Raw genomic sequence first — 20,284 nt, forward strand, 5'->3', positions numbered from 1 at the left:
GTTTTGTCAATGTTTGGTTAAGAGAGAACTGGGAGGTTTCTTTTTTGGAGTGTTGCTTACATTGACTGCTCTCCTTTTCACCACTGGAACATATTTCTGGTTTAATGTGACCATGGTGAATTCTAACTAACCCCAAAATGGACGGCATTGCCACAAACTACCCTTACAAAAAATATTGCAGTCAGAGTGCAGTATAACTGCAGTTGAACTGCAGTACACTGCAGTCATTCTGCTATTACTGCATCCAAAATACCACAGTCGACTGCAGCTACTGCACTTTTACTGCAGTTTCAAAACTGCAATATTTTTTTGTAAAGGTGTCAATCATGAACCAAGACCAGCCAATAAGAACAGTTCTAAGTTTGATGTTTTGAGCCAAGAATGGGGGGGAGGTTGTTGGCCATCAGGTTGCCAGAGGCGGACTGGGACAAGAATTCAGCCCTGGCATTTTATCCACACCAGCCCACATCGCAGCGTGACGCCAACTCACACACACCCGATACACCCTACTCAGGCAGTAGCACTGATACATAACATTGGCACTACAGTACACCATTTCTGAACCATTTCTGTACCAGTGACTGGTGAGTCTTGGCCCTCCTCTTTGTTTTAACCAGCTGATATTTAAAACAAATACAATAAAAAAAACACCACTGGAGGTACAACTCACCACTATAACTGTTCCTCTGTCTGGAGATACAACTCACCACTATAACTGTTCCTCTGTCTGGAGATACAACTCACCACTATAACTGTTCCTCTGTCTGGAGATACAACTCACCACTATAACTGTTCCTCTGTGTGGAGATACAACTCACCACTATAACTGTTCCTCTGTCTGGAGATACAACTCACCACTATAACTGTTCCTCTGTCTGGAGATACAACTCACCACTATAACTGTTCCTCTGTGTGGAGATACAACTCACCACTATAACTGTTCCTCTGTGTGGAGATACAACTCACCACTATAACTGTTCCTCTGTCTGGAGATACAACTCACCACTATAACTGTTCCTCTGTGTGGAGATACAACTCACCACTATAACTGTTCCTCTGTGTGGAGATACAACTCACCACTATAACTGTTCCTCTGTGTGGAGATACAACTCACCACTATAACTGTTCCTCTGTCTGGAGATACAACTCACCACTATAACTGTTCCTCTGTCTGGAGATACAACTCACCACTATAACTGTTCCTCTGTGTGTAGATATAACTCACCACTATAACTGGTCCTCTGTGTGGAGATACAACTCACCACTTAACTGTTCCTCTGGAAATACAACTCACCACTATAACTGTTCCTCCGTGTGGAGATATAACTCACCACTATAACTGTTCCTCTGGAGATACAACTCACCACTTTAACTGTTCCTCTGGGTGGAGATACAACTCACCACTATAACTGTTTCTCTGTGTGGAGATACAGTCAAATTATTTAGTAGAATGGGGGCTTTTTGATGCCAACTACTTTTCCAGTGATCTTTACATCATGTACTTTGTTCACTACATTCCTTCCCCTTATCAAACACTCCCATATCTAGTCTATGGACTATTATGGCAGTTATTGTAATGGTTTCTGGCCAGACAGTGCTGTTGAAACGGTGCTTGCTTGGTAAGTCAGGATATATGACATTAACCAATAAATATATTAGTAGAACTTCTAAAGATGGTCATCTGTGGAAGTCAGGACTGAGGACTTTATGGCTGCATAGTGAGTTAAATCCCATCTGTGTGGTTTTAGACACTGGCTTTAAATGATTATACTGCTTCTCTCACCTTAAGCTGTTTCACGTGCTCCTCATTTTCCCTCTAAACACAGGGCTCCCTCTCTTTTTCCCTTCCCTTTACCATTCATATGTCTTGCTTGTTTCACTTTTATCCACATCTCAGCTCCTCGTCTATTTCCGTCCATATATATCTTGTTTTTTAAATGTATCTCCCTTACAGTCAAAAACACGCATTAACATGCATCTCCTTCACGATCACCACAATGTGTTTTTTTTAATGGAAAATGCAACCAAATAATGTACAAACAAAATGTGGACGTTGTAATTGGACTCAGTTGCTGTGGTCCAACCCTCCAATATGATTAGGTAACCTTCGAAAGCACCCGAGGTGTCATTTAAAAAATACACCCCCCCCCCTCCACAACATAAACAATATTTTCACATGACCGTCCCCTTGTACTGTAACAAATGCACACCCTCCCCACTCATTAAATTATCTCTAAATAATGATTACGACCACAAATAACAATAACTGTATCGACCCAAAAATCCAAGTTAAAGAATTGGACTAATTCAAACTTTATTTTAATTGTATTTTTTTGTTTTCTGATTTTTGGGTGCGATGGAGATGTGAATCCAACATATCAATTATTAATTTGTAGACAAAATGGAATTAAAGCCAGACTAAGTCAGTGGTACAGATTAATCTACCCAAATGTTGATATTTGGTTGTATTGTCAACCAAACATAATTCAATATTACATTTACATTACATTTAAGTCATTTAGCAGACGCTCTTATCCAGAGCGACTTACTACCGTTCAAAAGTTTGGGGTCACTTTTTGAAAGAAAAGCAAATTTTTTGTCCATTCAAATAACATCAAATTGATCAGAAATACAGTGTATACATTGTTAATGTTGTAAATGAACATTGTAGCTGGAAATGACAGATTTCTTATGGAATTTCTACATATGCGTACAGAGGCCCATTATCAGCAAGCATCACTCCTGTGTTCTGATGACACGTTGTGTTAGCTAATCCAAGTTTATAATTTTAAAAGGCTAATTGATCATTAGAAAACCCTTTTGATATTATGTTAACACAGCTGAAAACTGTTGTTCTGATTAAAGAAGCAATTAAAACTGGCCTTTTGTTTTTGACTAGTTGAGTATCTGGAGCATCAACATTTGTGGGTTTGATTACAGGCTCAAAATGGCCAGAAACAAATAACTTTCTTCTGAAACTCATCAGGGTATTCTTGTTCTGAGAAATGAAGGCTATTCAATGCGAGAAATTGCCAAGAATCCGAAGATCTTGTACAACGCTGTGTACTACTCCCTTCACAGAACAGAGCAAACAGGCCCTAACCAGAATAGAAAGAGGAGTGGGAGGCCCCGGTGCACAACTGAGCAAGAGGACAAGTACATTAGAGTGTCTAGTTTGAGAAACAGACGCCTCACAAGTTCTGGGACACTGTTAAGTCCATGGAGAACAAGAGCACCTCCTCCCATCAATGATGTTGGTCTTTTTGTATCAAATTACTGCTGTAAAACCAAATGCATGCTTTTATCGCTCTGGCAGACTGCTAGCCCACTGCACTGAGGCTAGTGTCCCCATGGTCTTAAAGTCAGCCCTTTCATACCGCTAAACTGCATTTGCCTTTAAGTAGGGATTGGAATTATTTTAGTAGCCTAGTGGTTAAGCACATTGGGCCAGTAACCTAGTAAAAGGTCACTGGTTCAAAACCGTAGTTTAATCATTTGTTGATGTGCCCTTGGGCAAGGCACTTAAGGCCTCGATCTCATTGCTCCTGTAAGTTGCTCTGGAGAAGAGTGTATGCTAAATGACTAAATTCTATTTTAAATTGTTGGTGTTAAGCTAGCCAGCCACATACAATTGATGTCCCTGATGCAAACACTGTAACAAGACTTTTGGAATTGATTGCTGATTTATTTGAACAGGGAAATATACCAAACCAAAGCTGAAGCATTTAATGTGCTGAACCATCATAATTCTTTTGAAAAAATCCACCTTCCAACGATTAAGGTTCAACATGTTATGGCCCCCTAAACTGGGTCTGTGCCCCACCTTGGCCACCGATTGACTGGGTCTGTGCCCCATTGCCACCCCATTCAAAATGTTATGGCCCCCTAAACTGGGTCTGTGCCCCACCTTGGCCACCCCATTCAAAATGTTATGCCCCCCTAAACTGGGTCTGTGCCCCACCTTGGCCACCCCATTCAAAATGTTATGGCCCCCTAAACTGGATCTGTGCCCCACCTTGGCCACCCCATTCAAAATGTTCTGGACACACTGGTGGTGTGCCCAGTGGGAGATTTCTCTTTCCATTCATCAAATGGGGGCGCACAGTGCCCTGTTTTGATGCTGGAATCGCAGTATATTAGTGGATAAACTTGCGGAGGCAGCCTACAGGAGATTTATGAAGTAGCTTATTCAGATTAAAACATTGTGACTTGTGTTCATGCCACACATAAAAAGTAATACACTTTAAAAGTGAAATGACAAATATTAAGGCTATATTGAAGAATTAGGTTCTAGGAGCATGAGGGAAAGCCACTCAGATCAAATAGGAGGCAGAGAGCATGTTAAGGTGTCCTGAATAACTGGCCCTGCCGGGAGCATATGTGGCCTCATTACTTTAGGACAATTTAGGAGATTGATGATCCACTAAAGAATGCATCTAACCTAGGCAACCATTTGAATCAGTTGTGGGTCTACTGTCAACAGTTTATACGGTCTAGGAAGGCACAGTAGCCGGCCTTTCTGGCTGTATTTTAACTTTTTTTTATACCTTTACTTAACTAGGCAAGTCAGTTAAAGAACAAATTCTTATTTTCAATGACAGCCTAGGAACAGTGGGTTAACTGCCTAGTTCAGGGGCAGAACAACAGATTTTTACCTTGTCAGCTCAGGGATTCAATCTTGCAACCTTACTAGTCCAACACTCTAACCACTACGCTACCTGCCGCCTCCAAATTTACAGTACCAGTCAAAGGTTTGGACACACCTACTCATTCAAGGGTAGATTTGAGATTCTTCAAAGTAGCCAATGTTTGCCTTGATGACAGCTTTGCACACTTTTGGCATTCTCTCAACCAGCTTCACCTGGAATACTTTTACAACTGTCTTGAAGGAGTTTCCACATATGCTGAGTACTTGTTGGCTGCTTTTCCTTCACTCTGCGGTCCAACTCATCCCAAACCATCTCAATTGGGTTGAGGTTGGGTGATTCTGGAGGCCACGTCATCTGATGCAGAACACCATCACTCTCCTTCTTTGTCAAATAGCCCTTACACAGCCTAGAGATGTGTTGGGCCATTGTCCCATTGAAAAACAAATGATAGTCCCATAAAGCGCAAACCAGATGGGATGTTGTATTGCTGGAGAATGCTGTGGATGCTGGTTAAGTGTGCCTTGAATTCTAAATAAATCACAGACAGTGTCACCAGCATAGCCCCCCTCCCCACACCATCACACCTCCTCCTCCATGCTTCACTGTGGGAAACACACATTATCAGTTCACCTACTCTGCGTCGCACAAAGACACTGCGGTTGGAACCAAAAATCTAAAATTTGGACTCATCCGGCAAAAGGATAGATTTCCACCAGTCTAATGTCCGTTGATCATGTTTCTTGGCCCAAGCAAGTCTCTTCTTCTTATTGGTGTCCTTTAGTAGTGTTTTTTTGGGCTGCAATCTGAGGTGCAGTTAATTGCCCATTTCTGAGGCTGGGAACTCTAATGAACGTATCCTCTGCAGCAGAGGTAACTCTGGGTCTTCCTTTCCTGTGGCGGTCGTCATGAGAGTCAGTTTCATCATAGAGCTTGATGGTTTAAGCGACTGCACTTGAAGAAACTTTCAAAGTTCTTGAAATCTTCCGCATTGACTGACCTTCATGTCTTAAAGTAATGATGGACAGTCCTTTTTCTTTGCTTATTTGAGCTGTTCTTGCCATAATATGGACTTGGTCTTTTAACAAATAGGGCTATCTTCTGAATACCAACCCTACCTTGTCACAACACAACTGAGTGCCAAGTCTAGGACAAAAAGTCTTCTCAACAGTTTTTACCCCTAAGCCATAAGACTCCTGAACAGGTAATCAAATGATTACCTGGACTATTTGCTTTGTGTTCCCACCTCCAACCCCTCTTTTATGCTACTTCTACTTTCTGTTCATCATTTATGCATAGTCACTTTAACCATATCTACATGTACATACTACCTCAATCAGCCTGACTATCCGGTGTCTGTATGTAGCCTCACTACTTTTATAGCCTCGCTACTGTTTACAGCCTGTTTTTTTACTGTTGTTTTATTTCTTTATCTACCTATTGTTCACCTAATACATTTTTTTGCACTATTGGTTAGAGCCTGTAAGTAAGCATTTCACTGTAAGGACTACTACACCTGTTGTATTCAGCGCACGTGACAAATAGACTTTGATTTGAACTGATTGGCTTAAACACATTAAGAAGAAAATAAATTCCACAAATGTACTTTTAACAAGGCACACCTGTTAATTGAAATGCATTCCAGGTGACTGCCTCATAAAGCTGGTTGAGAGAATGCCAAGAGTGTGCAAGCTGTCATCAAGGCAAAGGGTGGCTATTTTCAAGAATCTCAAATGTTAAATATATTTTGATTTGTTTAACACTTTTCTGGTTATGACATTGTTCTATATGTGTTATTTAATAGTGTTGATGTCTTTACTGTTATTCTACAATGTAGAAAATAGAAATTAAGAAAAACCCTTGAATGAGTAGGTGTGTCCAAACTTTTGACTGGTACTGTATATTGAACATGTTGGTGCAGCTTTGAATGATTTGATGTGTGGTATGATTGCTAGTTAGCCTATTGCAGATCTTGGCAATCGATCCACCTACCACTATTTTCACTATGAATGGTGAATAAATCAAATCAAATCAAATGTATTTATATAGGCCTTCGTACATCAGCTGATATCTCAAAGTGCTGTACAGAAACCCAGCCTAAAACCCCAAACAGCAAGCAATGCAGGTGTAGAAGGGCAGGATAGACAGTAAGACTGGTAGACTATATTGACTTTTGGTATAGTTAGCACGCGGAAAAGCGTAGGGTGGGGAAGTACCAAAACGCCTTGATTAGGAAGGCACATGCAAGCAGATGAGGAAATGTGACTAGGATGCAAGAAATTAGGCCTAAATAGGAAAACCTGAAAAATACTGAATGTAAACCTTGGAGAAAATGCACTCCCCTCCTCTGTGCCCAAGAAAAAAGACATACAACCCTCCCCAAAGCAAAAGAAAAGGTTACACCCCCTCTCCTATTTTGGACCCCACCCCACCCCCCAAGTCATTTTTGAACAGTCCCTTAGATTACTTTATTATTTGTGCCAGTCCAGAATGCTGGGTTTTTTGGCAAATGTTGTCACCACAATGTGATCAAAAATGTAAACAACCATCAATGTTCACATGATTGGACCATGCTTCAATTCTCGGAGGCTGACCAACATGGATTATTAGTGGGTGGATTTTATCCCCAGCCTGTCAACAGCGCTCAGTGTTTCTTCTGTTGCCTGCCCTGCAGTTTATGATTTGAGATTCCATGCTGTGTCAGCTACAACCAGGTGAGGGATGTGGTTCCCAGGAGAGATCAGGGCTGTGTGTCAATACTCTGAGGTGGCACCTCTCTTTACCTCAATCCTCTCCTTCAGGATGTCTGGAAGAAACGAAGCCATTGAAGACTATTGAGATGCAGTCCCAGGTCTCAGTGCTGAGTGCTCTATGCTCATCTCAGTCCTGTTGACAGCGCCCACGCACCACAGCCCAGCCCAGCTTTTACCCATACCTCCAGGGGCTGTGTCAGCTAGGGAATCCAGAGTAACACCTAAATCCCTAGCATCCTAACTGAGCAGCCCTGTTTCAGCTTGTTCTCTATGGAGTCTGCTGGCAACCTACTTTTTCAGTCAACACATAGCTTAGCTCTACTACCCTTTTTCTTCTGCAGTTGCTCAACTGTCTACTCCCAGTCATTGTGCCATGGGTGGGCTGTGGGCTGAACTTTGCGATCCTTGGCACGGCTGCCTTGGTCGGTTGTTGTGTTGTGCTGTTGTGGCCGAGCACCATGCCCCGAACCAGGAACAAAAGCACTCTGTGTAAATTAAAGAGCAATTATCTGTAGTGCGTGCTGGGGCAAGTCGCTGCTGTTTGCCTGACTTGAGTGATGAGAGGCAGAATGGGACTATCGGAGAGAGGGGCCTACTTGAAAAGCACTACCGCAGCATAGCGTATGTCTGGATAACTTATATTGATATGTAATTGAGTATAAAATGAAGGAGTTTCAGGATGAAATGTAACCCAGGAGTGGGCTACCATAACTTCTTTCACATGTCTGTGCTCACACTGAAATGTACATTTGTCATCAAGTAGACTGACATATGTTTCGATGTATCGAATAGACCTGTGTTTTGGAAATTAAAATGTCTCAATTGAATGAAAGTAGGATAGTCTGTTAATAAAGTCATTCAACTTTACTATGATTTAGGCCTAGAACTTCATGGGATAAGGGAAAACTTTGCGCACATTAAATTCTTTCAAATACCTCTGCGAGGGTAGACTATTAAACACAAACACATCTTTAACTTCAGCGTTTGAAACAACATTCTATAACACCTTAGAGTCATTCAGAGGTTAAGTAGTGGTGGTTTCCAGGACCCCTCTCCTCTCTCTGTCTCCATGCTCAGACACTTTCTAAAACACAGTCTAGTCCAGCCTTCCTCTCACACAGTCCCCTTCACCACTGAAATCACAACTCTCAAGTGTTGACCGGTCAACCTGTTCATTAAATTCTCATTAGCCAACAGTTTTTCCTGCAGCTCCCGAGGGAAATAGACTAACCCCACTAACTGTGTGTGACCACCCCTTACACACACACACACACACACACACACACACACACACACACACACACACACACACACACACACACACACACACACACACACACACACACACACACACACACACGCACACACACACGCACACACACACGCACACACGCGCACCCACACACGCACCCACACACGCACGCACACACGCACCCTCCACTACCCCCAGTCTGTTTCCCCTAGCGATGACCCTCTGACACACACACATTCACACACACACACACAGCCCCCTTTTATTCCACTCTGAGGGGTGGTTTAAGTCCCCTGGGTGCAGTAGGCCGCGGCTCCCTGGTTTACAACCCTGGCCCTTCTTTCCAGAGTCATTCAAAGTGTTTGACTTTAGCCTGCAGTCACTTCAGACTTAATTAACAGGCACATTCCCCAATGGGACGGACCAAGGCCTTTTCACTGTTAATCACAACAAGCAAGCAGGTGAATCGACTGGAACACCACATTTTGATTCATTAGCCTTTCTATAGGCCTACATGTGTGTGTGGTGTTGGGCTGTGAACAGAAAATTCCAAGCTGACTATTTGTCGCCATCGTGTTGGTCTAGATTGGAAGGAGAACAGGCAGGACATAGATTAACATGTACATGTTGAGAGTTTTGTTGTTTTGTTATCTTATTTTTACAGAGCCATGCCCTGTTGGGGAACTACCTTCAAATCAATACTGTTAGAGAACTCATCAAACTTGATTAAGAATGATTCCAAGAAATATTCACACTGAGATTTGTATTGTGGTATTTTTGATGGATTATCTTTGTAGGGATGCCAGCTAACAGCTTGCCTGTTGTTTAAAGAATCACTTCCCAGCTGACAGGCAAGACAGAGCACTGGGCCAGAAGTCTAGAACACAGATTACAATGGATAGGCTAGATAAGAGATGTGTGGGGGAAGCCTCCCTCCCTCCCTCTCTTTCTCTCTCTCTCTCTCTCTCTCTCTCTCTCTCTCTCTAGCAGCTACACAGGAAGTTCATGGCCATGAGGTCACAGCAACACGCCATGTTTCAGGGCTACACGGCACACTGCACACGACTGGTTTCATCCGGAATTCTTACAGTCTTCAGAAGTTTTTTTTGCTTCATTGTTGCGGTCTTGTCTTGTTTTTACTGTGTCAACTCAGCATGATCAGTTGGTCACTATTTCATTGTTTTCCTATTCAACAGCAGTTACTTTTTTTACATGGAGTTAATAGAAATTAGGAGTGCACTTAAAAGCAAACATAATAGTGGAAATATTTTTTCATCAACATCTCCATGAGGCATAATGGAAGTCAGTGTGGCACCTGTGCAGACAGACAGTTGAATGTAAACAGGCGTCCTTCTTTGTCACACAACCTACAGTAGGCCTGTGTTCCTATTCTAAAGGTTCAGCGGGGTGGCCGGTCACAATTGCTGACACCAAGGACTTTGCACATCAATCACTGACTACAGTAAAAAAAACAAAAAAACATGCATACTTCCAATGGGCAGAGGAAATTGCATCACAGGGCGTGAGGCATCTCTCTTTCTCTCTCCTCAAAAGGAAGAAGACCCAGATGTGAAGATGGAGGAGGGATACGAACTTGACCTGACTTACGTGACGGAGCGCATTATCGCTGTGTCCTTCCCCCGGGCATGCTCAGAGGAGATCTACTTTCACAACCTGAAGGATGTCACACGGATGCTCAAGTCCAAGCACGCTGATAACTACCTGGTCAGTGAGCACTAGTCGCGTCCATGTGTCTCACACCATCCTTCATCTCACTGATACCTAGACATTTCAAACTTAAAAGCCTAGTCCTCTATTACTGGGTTGTTTGTTTTCTTGATTTGGAAAAGTTTCAATTGTGACGGTTATTAACCAAGTGACCCTGTATCATTGACAGATTTGTTTTTTTTAATAGAAGTGATGATAACAGGAAAATAGCCTACTTTAACCTCAGCACAACCACCTTTTAGTGTGGTATAGTGTGAAGCACAGAAGCCTTTTTTAGTTCATATTGGAAAGAGTGAAAACAGTTGAAATGGTTACATTTGAATAAGATAGTAATATAAAGGCATAGAATTAAATAGCTAAATAAATGAATGTATTCATGCATACATACCTGTATACTTTTTCTTTCTAGATTATCAACCTGTCGGAGAAGAGACATGATCTCTCTAAAATGAACCCTAAGGTAAAGCAACCATACTGTATTTTTACAAATGTAGAGCATAAACAAATCATTGGGCAGGACACGAAGACATACAGGTATCAACAAGCCACAGATCGACTAAGCTGTATTTTCCATTAATCAATGAATATCAATGGTAACAAGGATCTCAACCGTATCTGGGTCGTTCCACCAATTCGGCACCTTTCGAGATGTATAACTTGGTTTGACTTCACCTCATTTGAAAGATTCTGTCATAAAGAGCACATGTTTGACTTCATAAAAACATGTTTTCAAATCTCAAAAGGTTAAATAAAAAAATTACTATAGTAAGTGCCTATTAAGTGCCAAATAAAGTAACAGGGTTGACGATTTCATCTTAAAAATCAGCCATAAATCCCCTTTTGACAGGGGAAATGGAAGCTTATTGTATGCGACAGTGACCACTCACAATTAAATACGACAACAAAAAAGTTTTGGGGGAGGCTGTCTATCTATGGGCAACAGGGTTGATGTGTTATGCTCAACCCGCTCAGTTTTCCACCACCAAATCTTCCTGGATGTCACAGAGGGATGTCAAAATGCAGATATGAAAAATAGAAAACGTTTGGACACACCTACTCATTACCGGGTTTTTCATTATTTTTACAATTTTCAATATTGTAGATTAATAGTGAAGGCATCACAATGATGAAATAACAGAAATGGAATCGTGTAGTAATCAAAAAGGTGTTAAATGCATTAAGAAGGAAAGAAAATCCACAAATTAACTTTTAATAACAAGGCAAACCTGTTAATTGAAATCATTCCAGGTGACTACCTTGTGAAGCCGGTTGAGAGATTGCAGAGAGTGTGCAAAGCTGTCATCAAGGCAAAGGGTGGCTACATTAAATAATATAAAATATAAAACATATTTTGATTTGTTTAACACTTTTTTGGTTACTACACGATGCCATGTGTTATTTCACAGTTTTGATGTCTTCACTATTATTCTACCGTGTAAAAAACAGTCAAAATAAAGAAAAACCCATGAATGAGTAGGTGTGGCCAAACGTTTGACTGGTACTGTGTATTAAAGGGCATTTCCTTGAATAACGGGCTTTTAAAATGTAATGTTGGTGCACAATTTCTACCTAAATTATCAAAGAGACGCCAAAGGCACTCGTTTCGTGGATGGCCCATCCGTTTGAACAAATGTATCACTAGATAACCCTTTAATTCCGGAAGGCTATCTCTAGGATTTCTGGAGACTCTGCACATGCTAATTAGATTAACACATATATTGTATAGAGGTTGAATAGACGAGCATTATCTGTTACAAAGTGCGTATGTCTATGTGTGACTTACCTTGTGTGTGTTTGCAGACTCTGGACACGGGCTGGCCTGACCTGCATGCTCCTCCTCTGGATAAGATCTGTACCATCTGTAAGGCCATGGAAAACTGGCTCAATGCTGACCCTCTACACGTGGTGGTCATACACTGCAGGGTGAGCAGCATCCTCATCACCCTGTCATCGTCACCATTTCATTATCTCTCATTCTTCTTCTGGCCTCATTTGTTTCACTTTGCGTTGACTTATCTATTCAAAGCTGATTTTTGGAACACATCCATCAAGACAGTGCAGGAGGGAGCACTATGGCGAAGATGTCCGCATGGGGATAGCTGGCTAGCAGCAAAGATGGTTGCCTCTTCCTTTCTGCTAGCAGCTAGCCGGGAAGTAACCCAATGACTGTATATATGAATGGACAAAACAATCGATCAATTGACACTATTCATTCCTATGTGAAGAATCAACAGCACATTGAAGCCAAATGAAGTCGTTTAAGATGGCGTCTCATGGAGACATAACATGCGCAGTTTGAGCTACTCCAGAAAGTGACTTTGCATGCTAGCTCAGTGCTGCCCCGTCTCATTTAGTAACTGAAGTTGAAGGCCAACCGGAATACTGCAGGCTGCCATTAGTAACTTAATTGTCCTTATAACTTTTTCTTGCGTGTGCAAAGCAATTATTGGTACCATGACTGTATTTGATTTATGAACTTTTTACACAATGATAACCACAAAGATTACCATTTTTCCATTCACTATAACGGGGGATCCTGTTTTCTGCTAACAATGCCTGCAGTACCACGGTCAGCCTTAAACTTCCATGACTTCCATGAGAGGGGGCAGTCATTCTCCCCTGAAGAAACCTCGTCCCCATGCCATTGCGCTCAGCACATTCGGTAGCGAGGTGAAGCTAGAGTGTTTTCCCAAGAAAATCATTTCTGTATGTAGGTCAACGAGAGGGTGTCAAATTTGGTTTAAAAAATAATGCTAATTTGCTACGTGAGGATTATTTGATCTAATACAAGTTTCCTAATGGTTAGGTTGTTATGGATGCACTCATATAAGTAGACGCATGCGGCATTTCAGCAACTTAAAAAAAAGACTTTATATCGGAGTTGTTCACATTTGTATCTGCCCACTCATTGGCTTAAATGGTCTCACCTGATCTCGCCTCATCCCACCTGCCTTCCATCTTTGCGGACTTGTGTTTCCAATGTTAGAGCGGACACTCGACTAGCTTGTCAATATACAGTTGAAGTCGAAAGTTTACATACTCCTTAGCCAAATACATTTAAACTCAGTTTTCACAATCCCTGACATTTAATCTTAGTAAAAATTCCCTGTTGTAGATCAGTTAGGATCACCACTTTATTTCCACTTTTATTTATTTCAGCTTTTATATATTTTATCACATTCCCAGTGGGTCAGAAGTTTGCATACACTCAATTCGTATTTGGTAGCATTTCCTTTAAATTGTTTAACTTGGGTAAAACGTTTCTGGTAGACTTCCACAAGCTTCCCACAATAAGTTGGGTGAATTTTGGCCTATTCCTCCTGACAGAGCTGGTGTAACTGAGCCTGGTTTGAAGGCCTCCTTGCTCGCGCATGCTTTTTCAGTTCTGCTCACACATTTTGTATAGGATTGAAGTCAGGACATTGTGATGGCCCCTCCAATACCTTGACTTTGTTGTCCGCCATTTTGCCACAACATTGGAAATATGCATGGCGTCATTGTCCATTTGGAAGACGCATTTACGATCAAGCTTTAACTTCTTGACTGATGTCTTGAGATATTGCTTCAACATATCCACATACTTTTCCTGCCTCATGATGCCATCTATTTTGTGAAGTGCACCAGTCCCTCCTGCAGCAAAGCACCCCACAACATGATGCTGACACCTCCGTGCATCACGGTTGGAATGGTGTTCTTCGGCTTGCAAGCCTCCCCCATTTTCCTCCAAACATAACAATGGTCATTATGGCCAAACAGTTCTATTTTTGTTTCATCAGACCAGAGGACATTTCTCCAAAAAGTACAATCTTTGTCCCTATGTGCAGTCGCAAACCGTAGTCTGGCATTTTTATGGTGGTTTTGGAGCAGTGGCTTCTTCCTTGCTGAGCAGCCTTTCAGGTCATGTCGATATAGGGGACTCGTTTTACTGTGGAAATAGATGCTTTTGTACCTGTTTCCTCCAGCATCTTCACAAGGTCCTTTGCTCTTGTTCTGTGATTGATTTGCACTTTTCGCACCAAAGTTCTTTCATCTCTAGGAGACAGAACACGTCTCCTTCATGAGCGGTATGATGGCTGCGTGGTCCCATGGTGTTTATACTTGCGTACTATTGTTTGTACAGATGAACGTGGTACCTTCAGGCATTTGGGAATTGCTCCCAAGGATGAACCAGACTTGTGGAGGTCTACAATTTGTTTTCTGAGGTCTCAGCTGAATTCTTTTGCTTTTCCCAAGATGTCATTGAACTTGTGTCGTGCACAAAGTTGATGTCCTAACCGACTTGCCAAAACTATAGTTTGTTAACAAGAAATTTGTGGAGTGGTTGAAAATCAAGTTTTAATGACTCCAACCTAAGTATATGTAAACTTCCGACTTCAACTGTAATAGAACATCTTTGCGGGAAGCGCACGGATCCTGTTAACGGGATCGAAATTGACAACATCCGGTGAAGCTGGAGCACGCCAAATTCAAATGACAAAATTATAATATTAAACATTCATGAACGTATAAGTGTCCTACATCATTTAAAAGCTTAACTTCTTGTTAATCCAGCCGCTTTGTCAGATTCCAAAAAGGCTTCACGGCGAAAGCATACCATGCGATTATCTGAGGCCTGCGCCCCCACACCAAAATACTTTTCCAAACCAGCACAGGCATCACAAAAGTAACAAATAGTGATAAAATAAATCCCTTACCTGATCTTCCTCTGTTTGCAATCCCAAGGGTCCCAGCTACACAACATATTGTCATTTTGTTTAGTAAAGTCCTTCTTAATATCCCAAAAATATCAGTTTAGTTGGCGTGCTTGATTCAGTAATACACTCTTTCAACATGGATACAAACAAATCCAAAAAGTTACCAGTAAAGTACATCCAAACAAGTCAAACAATGTTTCTAATTAATCGTCAGGTACTCTAATATCTAAATAAACGACACAATTTACAACGGAGAATAGTATGTTCAGTAGGGAAGATAAATAAGGAAGAGCGCACACCTCATTCATGTGCGCAACAAGACTACATTTCTAATGAGAGACACCTTGGAGAAACTAGAACTACTCAATAATTTTTCAAAAAAAAGCCTCAAACCCTGTCTAAAGACTTTTGACATCTAGTGGAAGCCATAGGAAGTGCAATCTGGGAGGAATTCCTTTGAATATCCCATAGACAATCATTGAAATGGACTGTGATCTCAAAAACACTTTTTCCGGATGGGTTTTCCTTGGGTTTTCACCTGCCGTATCAGTTCTGTTATTTTAACAGTTTTAGAAACTTCAAAGTGTTTTATATATGCATATCCTAGTTTCTGGGCCTGAGTAACAAGCCATTTACTTTGGGCGTGTCATTCATCCAAACTTCCGAACACTGCCCCCTAGCCCTAAGAGGTTAGCAATTTAGCCAACAGGTTAGCTTTCCCTGCTAATGTTTTACCATTGTTTCACATGTTTATTGAAGTAACTTGTTTAACCGAACATTGTGAAATGCAGTGAAACGTGTCTAGGATTCGAAGGACTTTCCACCGCGGTAGTGCAAATTTGTTTAAGTTTTAGCGGGAGCTACTTCCGTTTTGCGATGGAGTTCATGGGTAATGGTTCCGGGGAGTTGAAAAACTATTGCTATTTGTTTGCTGAATAAACATTAGCTGTTTATTCAGAATGTAATGCTTTTTAAAATGATTACGCAGTGGCAAAAGATGACTTATCTTGTTACATTCTCAAAGTAATGTAGACTAATGCTCTCTCTATCTTTCTTTCTCCTCTCTCTCTTGTATTTCAGGGTGGGAAAGGCCGAATTGGAGTGGTCATCTCATCATTTGTGCATTTCACCGACATATCTGCCAGGTAGGCTAACTGCTGCAACCAATGGCAGCTCCCATGGCTTTTCCGTCAATTAATTTATGTGACTTTGCTCAAACCCTTATATCCTCATCAACTACAACCACGTCTCAGATAAATATAGACACAAGTATAATCTTTCACAGTGCCTGACCACTACTGGCCTACTCAGCCCTTTCACTGTGTCAGAGCGTGAGTCAAACAATAGTTATGGATATGGGATCAAAGGAAAGCCATAAGTCATGAGAAACGCTTACAGTATTTACACACTCTAAATCAACATAAACACACAAGAAATTGGAAATTAATTTAGTAATGACATGTGAGTTTCAGTAAGGCACTTGAGTTCAAAATCATTTCCCCTCAAGGACATGCAGTTCCTTTTGGATGAAGCTACACAAACGGAGATGAACGATATTAACACATGGTCATTTCCAGTCTGAAAGTCTATTCAGAGGAGCTGCAGCTAGGGTAATCCCTAAAGTTATCAACTGACAGCACACATTAAGGCAGAAAGCGGGTTATAAGGTCAAGGGAAGTGTTGTGTGTGTGTGTGTGTGTGTGTGTGTGTGTGTGTGTGTGTGTGTGTGTGTGTGTGTGTGTGTGTGTGTGTGTGTGTGTGTGTGTGTGTGTGTGTGTGTGTGTGTGTGTGTGTGTGTGTGTGTGTGTGTGTGTGTGTGTGTGTGTGTGTGTGTGTGTGCATGCTTGCATATGTACGTGCATGTGTGTGTGCTTTCGTGTCAGAGAGAAACAGAGTATACATTCAGGACCCAAATTACTGACACTCTTGATAAGGAGGAGCAAAAGAGACAGTATGAATTAAATAATACAAATACTATATTGATTGCTAAAAAATGGGCAAATTCTATTATGTTATACTAATACAATTGATCAGAGATCAGAGGGTTTAACAAGTAATAAAAAATCTAAAAAAGGATAGGGGTAAAAATAATTGGCACCCCTGTTTTCCTTCTGTAGCTCAAAGCATAAGTGGGTTCGATCCCCGGGACCACCCTGTTTATGCACGCATGAAAGTCGCTTTGAGCGTCTGCTAAATGGCATATATTATTATTATATTATTTTCAAAACTGGACAATGAGCTTTTTTCAAAAATGTTTTACGAGAGAACATATTGAGAACATATTGGGAGGGATCTTAGACCATTCCATCATACAGAAACCCTTCCAGATGATGTGTTTATGGACTGCCCTCTTCAATTCAAACCATAGCCTTTCAATGGGGTTCAAGCCGGGAGACTGGGATGGCCATTGAATTTTTAAAAATGTGTGGTCAATAAACCATTTCTTTGTGTATTTGATGTATGCTTGGGGTTATTGTCTTGCTGGAAGATCCACCTGTGGTCAAGTTTCAGCCTCCTGGCAGAGGCAACCAGGTTTTTGGCTAAAATGAAATGGTAATTAGGTAAAGTTCATGACAAGGGCCCCAGAACCAGTGGAAGCAAAATAGCCCTATAACTTCAAAGATCCACCACTATATTTAAGAGTAAGTATGAGGTACTTTTCTACACATGCTTCCATTTTTGACACCACTGGTGTGAGTGGCCAAAGAGCTATATTTGAATGTCATCAGAACATAGCACCGCCTACAGTTTGCTAAATGACATTGGCACCTGATTGGAAACAGAAATGTCATGCCCATAGGGGGCACAGAGGCACATGTCACTCAGATTTATCCCGTTTAACACTATAACTGCCAAAGAAGTCATTTTTATTACTCTCCCATTTTTTTAAAGTCATGCCACCCTCTGTCCTTGACTTTTCCTAAATAAGTCTATATAAGACACTGTCGTTGTTAGAATATTAATACCACAAACAGAACTGGAGTTATAACCAGTTTTAGTAGGGTATGTCGTTTTTTTATGGTTTTCCATGTTGCCCCTCCTTCTCCCAACTGTAGGGCCTGCTCTGCTCCTTCTCCCAACAGTAGGGCCTGCTCTGCTCCTTCTCCCAACTGTAGGGCCTGCTCTGCTCCTTCTCCCAACTGTAGGGCCTGCTCTGCTCCTTCTCCCAACAGTAGGGCCTGCTCTGCTCCTTCTCCCAACAGTAGGGCCTGCTCTGCTCCTTCTCCCAACATGTAGGGCCTGCTCCGCTCCTTCTCCCAATAGTAGGGCCTGCTCTGCTCCTTCTCCCAACTGTAGGGCCTGCTCTGCTCCTTCTCCCAACATTAGGGCCTGCTCCGCTCCTTCTTTGACAGTTGAAAGTGCAATGCCCAGCTGAAAATCACCCTTATAATTTTCTCGAAACTGAACCAAAAACTATACCAAACCTATTTCCACACATATAACAACAAATTAAATAAATGATGTAAAGTCTGATGGGGAGAAAGGGGGAGAATGGGTGAGTTGATCATAGAAATGAACAATGCAAATGCATGTAATCCCCAACTGTGAATGAAGAACAGGGCAGGCCATTCTATTGTTTTCATCCATTATAATTCTAATCTTAAAATGTAATGTTCCCTGTATCAGTCCACAGAATCAAAGCATCTTATTAGGCTACTCTGGCCTACTTGGAATAGGCTACACAGTGAGAGCGTGCGTAATTGTACGTGCAGAACAGCTTTTAATGTCTGGGAAGATATCCACATTGGGCAGCAGGTGAGCGAGTTTCGGAGAATGTGGTGATGAGGCTTGCGCAACCTTTCGTTGGCAAGGGGAGAAATGTCACCATGGAGAATTTATTCACTTCACTGTCATTGGCGAACAAGTTGCTTGAAAAGAAAACAAGTCTGGCCGGCACCATGGACAAAGTGAGAAGGGAGCTCGCTCTGCGCGAAATAAGGCACCGGCACAGCCATCATGCAGCAGGGCTGAAGAATGAAAAAAAGACAGGACACAATAAAGAGAAAACTGGAGACTATTACACAATACAACCAAACAAAGGTACACTCTTAGAAAAAAAAAGGTGCTATCTAGAACCTAAAAGGGTTCTATTGCTGTCCGCAGGAGATCCCTTAGAAGAACCGTTTTTGGTTCCAGATGGAATCCTTTCGTGTTCCATATAGAACCCTTTCCACAGAGGGTTCTACATGGAACATTAAAGGGTTCTCCTATGGGGACAGCCGAATAACCCTTTTGGAAGCATTTTTTTCAAAGAGTATATGTCAAAGAGTGTCAAGCAAGTGAAAGTTTCGAAAATTGTGTCTTCTGTTAGGACAAGGGATAACAGCTAAATGAAATCCACTGCGTGAAGACGCACACAAGCAAAAGCTGACAATAATTTACTCGTTTTGAATGTTGTTGCCGTGGAAATTCGTACACAGGGACACTCAAAGTCAATCTTAAATGAATCATTGTTTATTAACAGTGAACCGGAGAGATTCCAACAAAATGCATGCACCATGATGAACGTCTGTCAGGAGATCTAACAGGGCAGTCCCGTTAGTTCCCTTATATATTGACGAGCTATATTTGCATGATTTAGCTTATTCATCATTCACAATTAATTTTTGCTTCATACATGTTACGACCAATACTGGGTCATGTACAGTATGTGACAGACCAATACCTCATAAGGCTTCCTCTCTCTAAGCTGAGACCTTGAAACTGAGATATCCCTTTCTCTAAACAAGGTTCTGGACGTACTGCCAAATTGGAGATTCTGATATTGAGGACTTGTTCAATCAATCACTTGCATGAACACATATTATTGGTTTATATAGACACACAAACAGAACACATAAATTGGTTTATAGAGACACACAAACAGAACACATAAATTGGTTTATAGAGACACACAAACAGAACACAGAAATTGGTTTATAGAGACACACAAACATAACACAGAAATTGGTTTATAGAGACACACAAACAGAACACAGAAATTGGTTAATAGAAAAGCACAAACATAAACATTTCCATAACACTGTCATTGTTTTTAGAATTTTACAAAAATAAGTAAATAAGTATTAAGACCCTTTACTCAGTACGTTGTTGAAGCACCTTTGGCAGCGATTACAGCCTCGAGTCTTCTTGGGTATGACTCTACAAGCTTGGCACACCTGTATTTGGGGAGTTTCTCCCATTCTTCTCTGCAGATCCTCTCAAGCTCTG

General features: G+C 41.4%; 2 protein-coding genes across 3 annotated transcripts in view; one reads left to right on the forward strand and one right to left on the reverse strand.

The window, feature by feature from the left end:
* LOC118394762 (solute carrier family 22 member 23-like) overlaps positions 1-20,284 on the reverse strand; it is a 457,726-nt gene that overhangs the window by 129,187 nt on the left and 308,255 nt on the right. The window lies entirely within an intron of this gene.
* Positions 1-20,284, forward strand: part of LOC118394764 (tensin-3-like) — a 79,289-nt gene that overhangs the window by 8,371 nt on the left and 50,634 nt on the right. Inside the window, exons 2-5 of one of the 2 annotated variants that reach the window (XM_035788293.2) lie at positions 10,206-10,376; positions 10,789-10,839; positions 12,180-12,302; positions 16,154-16,218. In XM_035788293.2, coding sequence (XP_035644186.1) covers positions 10,227-10,376; positions 10,789-10,839; positions 12,180-12,302; positions 16,154-16,218 — 389 coding nt within the window. In that variant the 5' untranslated portion in view covers positions 10,206-10,226. The remainder of the gene's footprint in view (positions 1-10,205; positions 10,377-10,788; positions 10,840-12,179; positions 12,303-16,153; positions 16,219-20,284) is intronic. The other variant, XM_035788294.2, reaches the window with a different exon arrangement.

Source organism: Oncorhynchus keta, chromosome 15, assembly GCF_023373465.1.
Source record: "Oncorhynchus keta strain PuntledgeMale-10-30-2019 chromosome 15, Oket_V2, whole genome shotgun sequence".
Classification (NCBI taxonomy): Eukaryota; Metazoa; Chordata; class Actinopteri; order Salmoniformes; family Salmonidae; genus Oncorhynchus; species Oncorhynchus keta.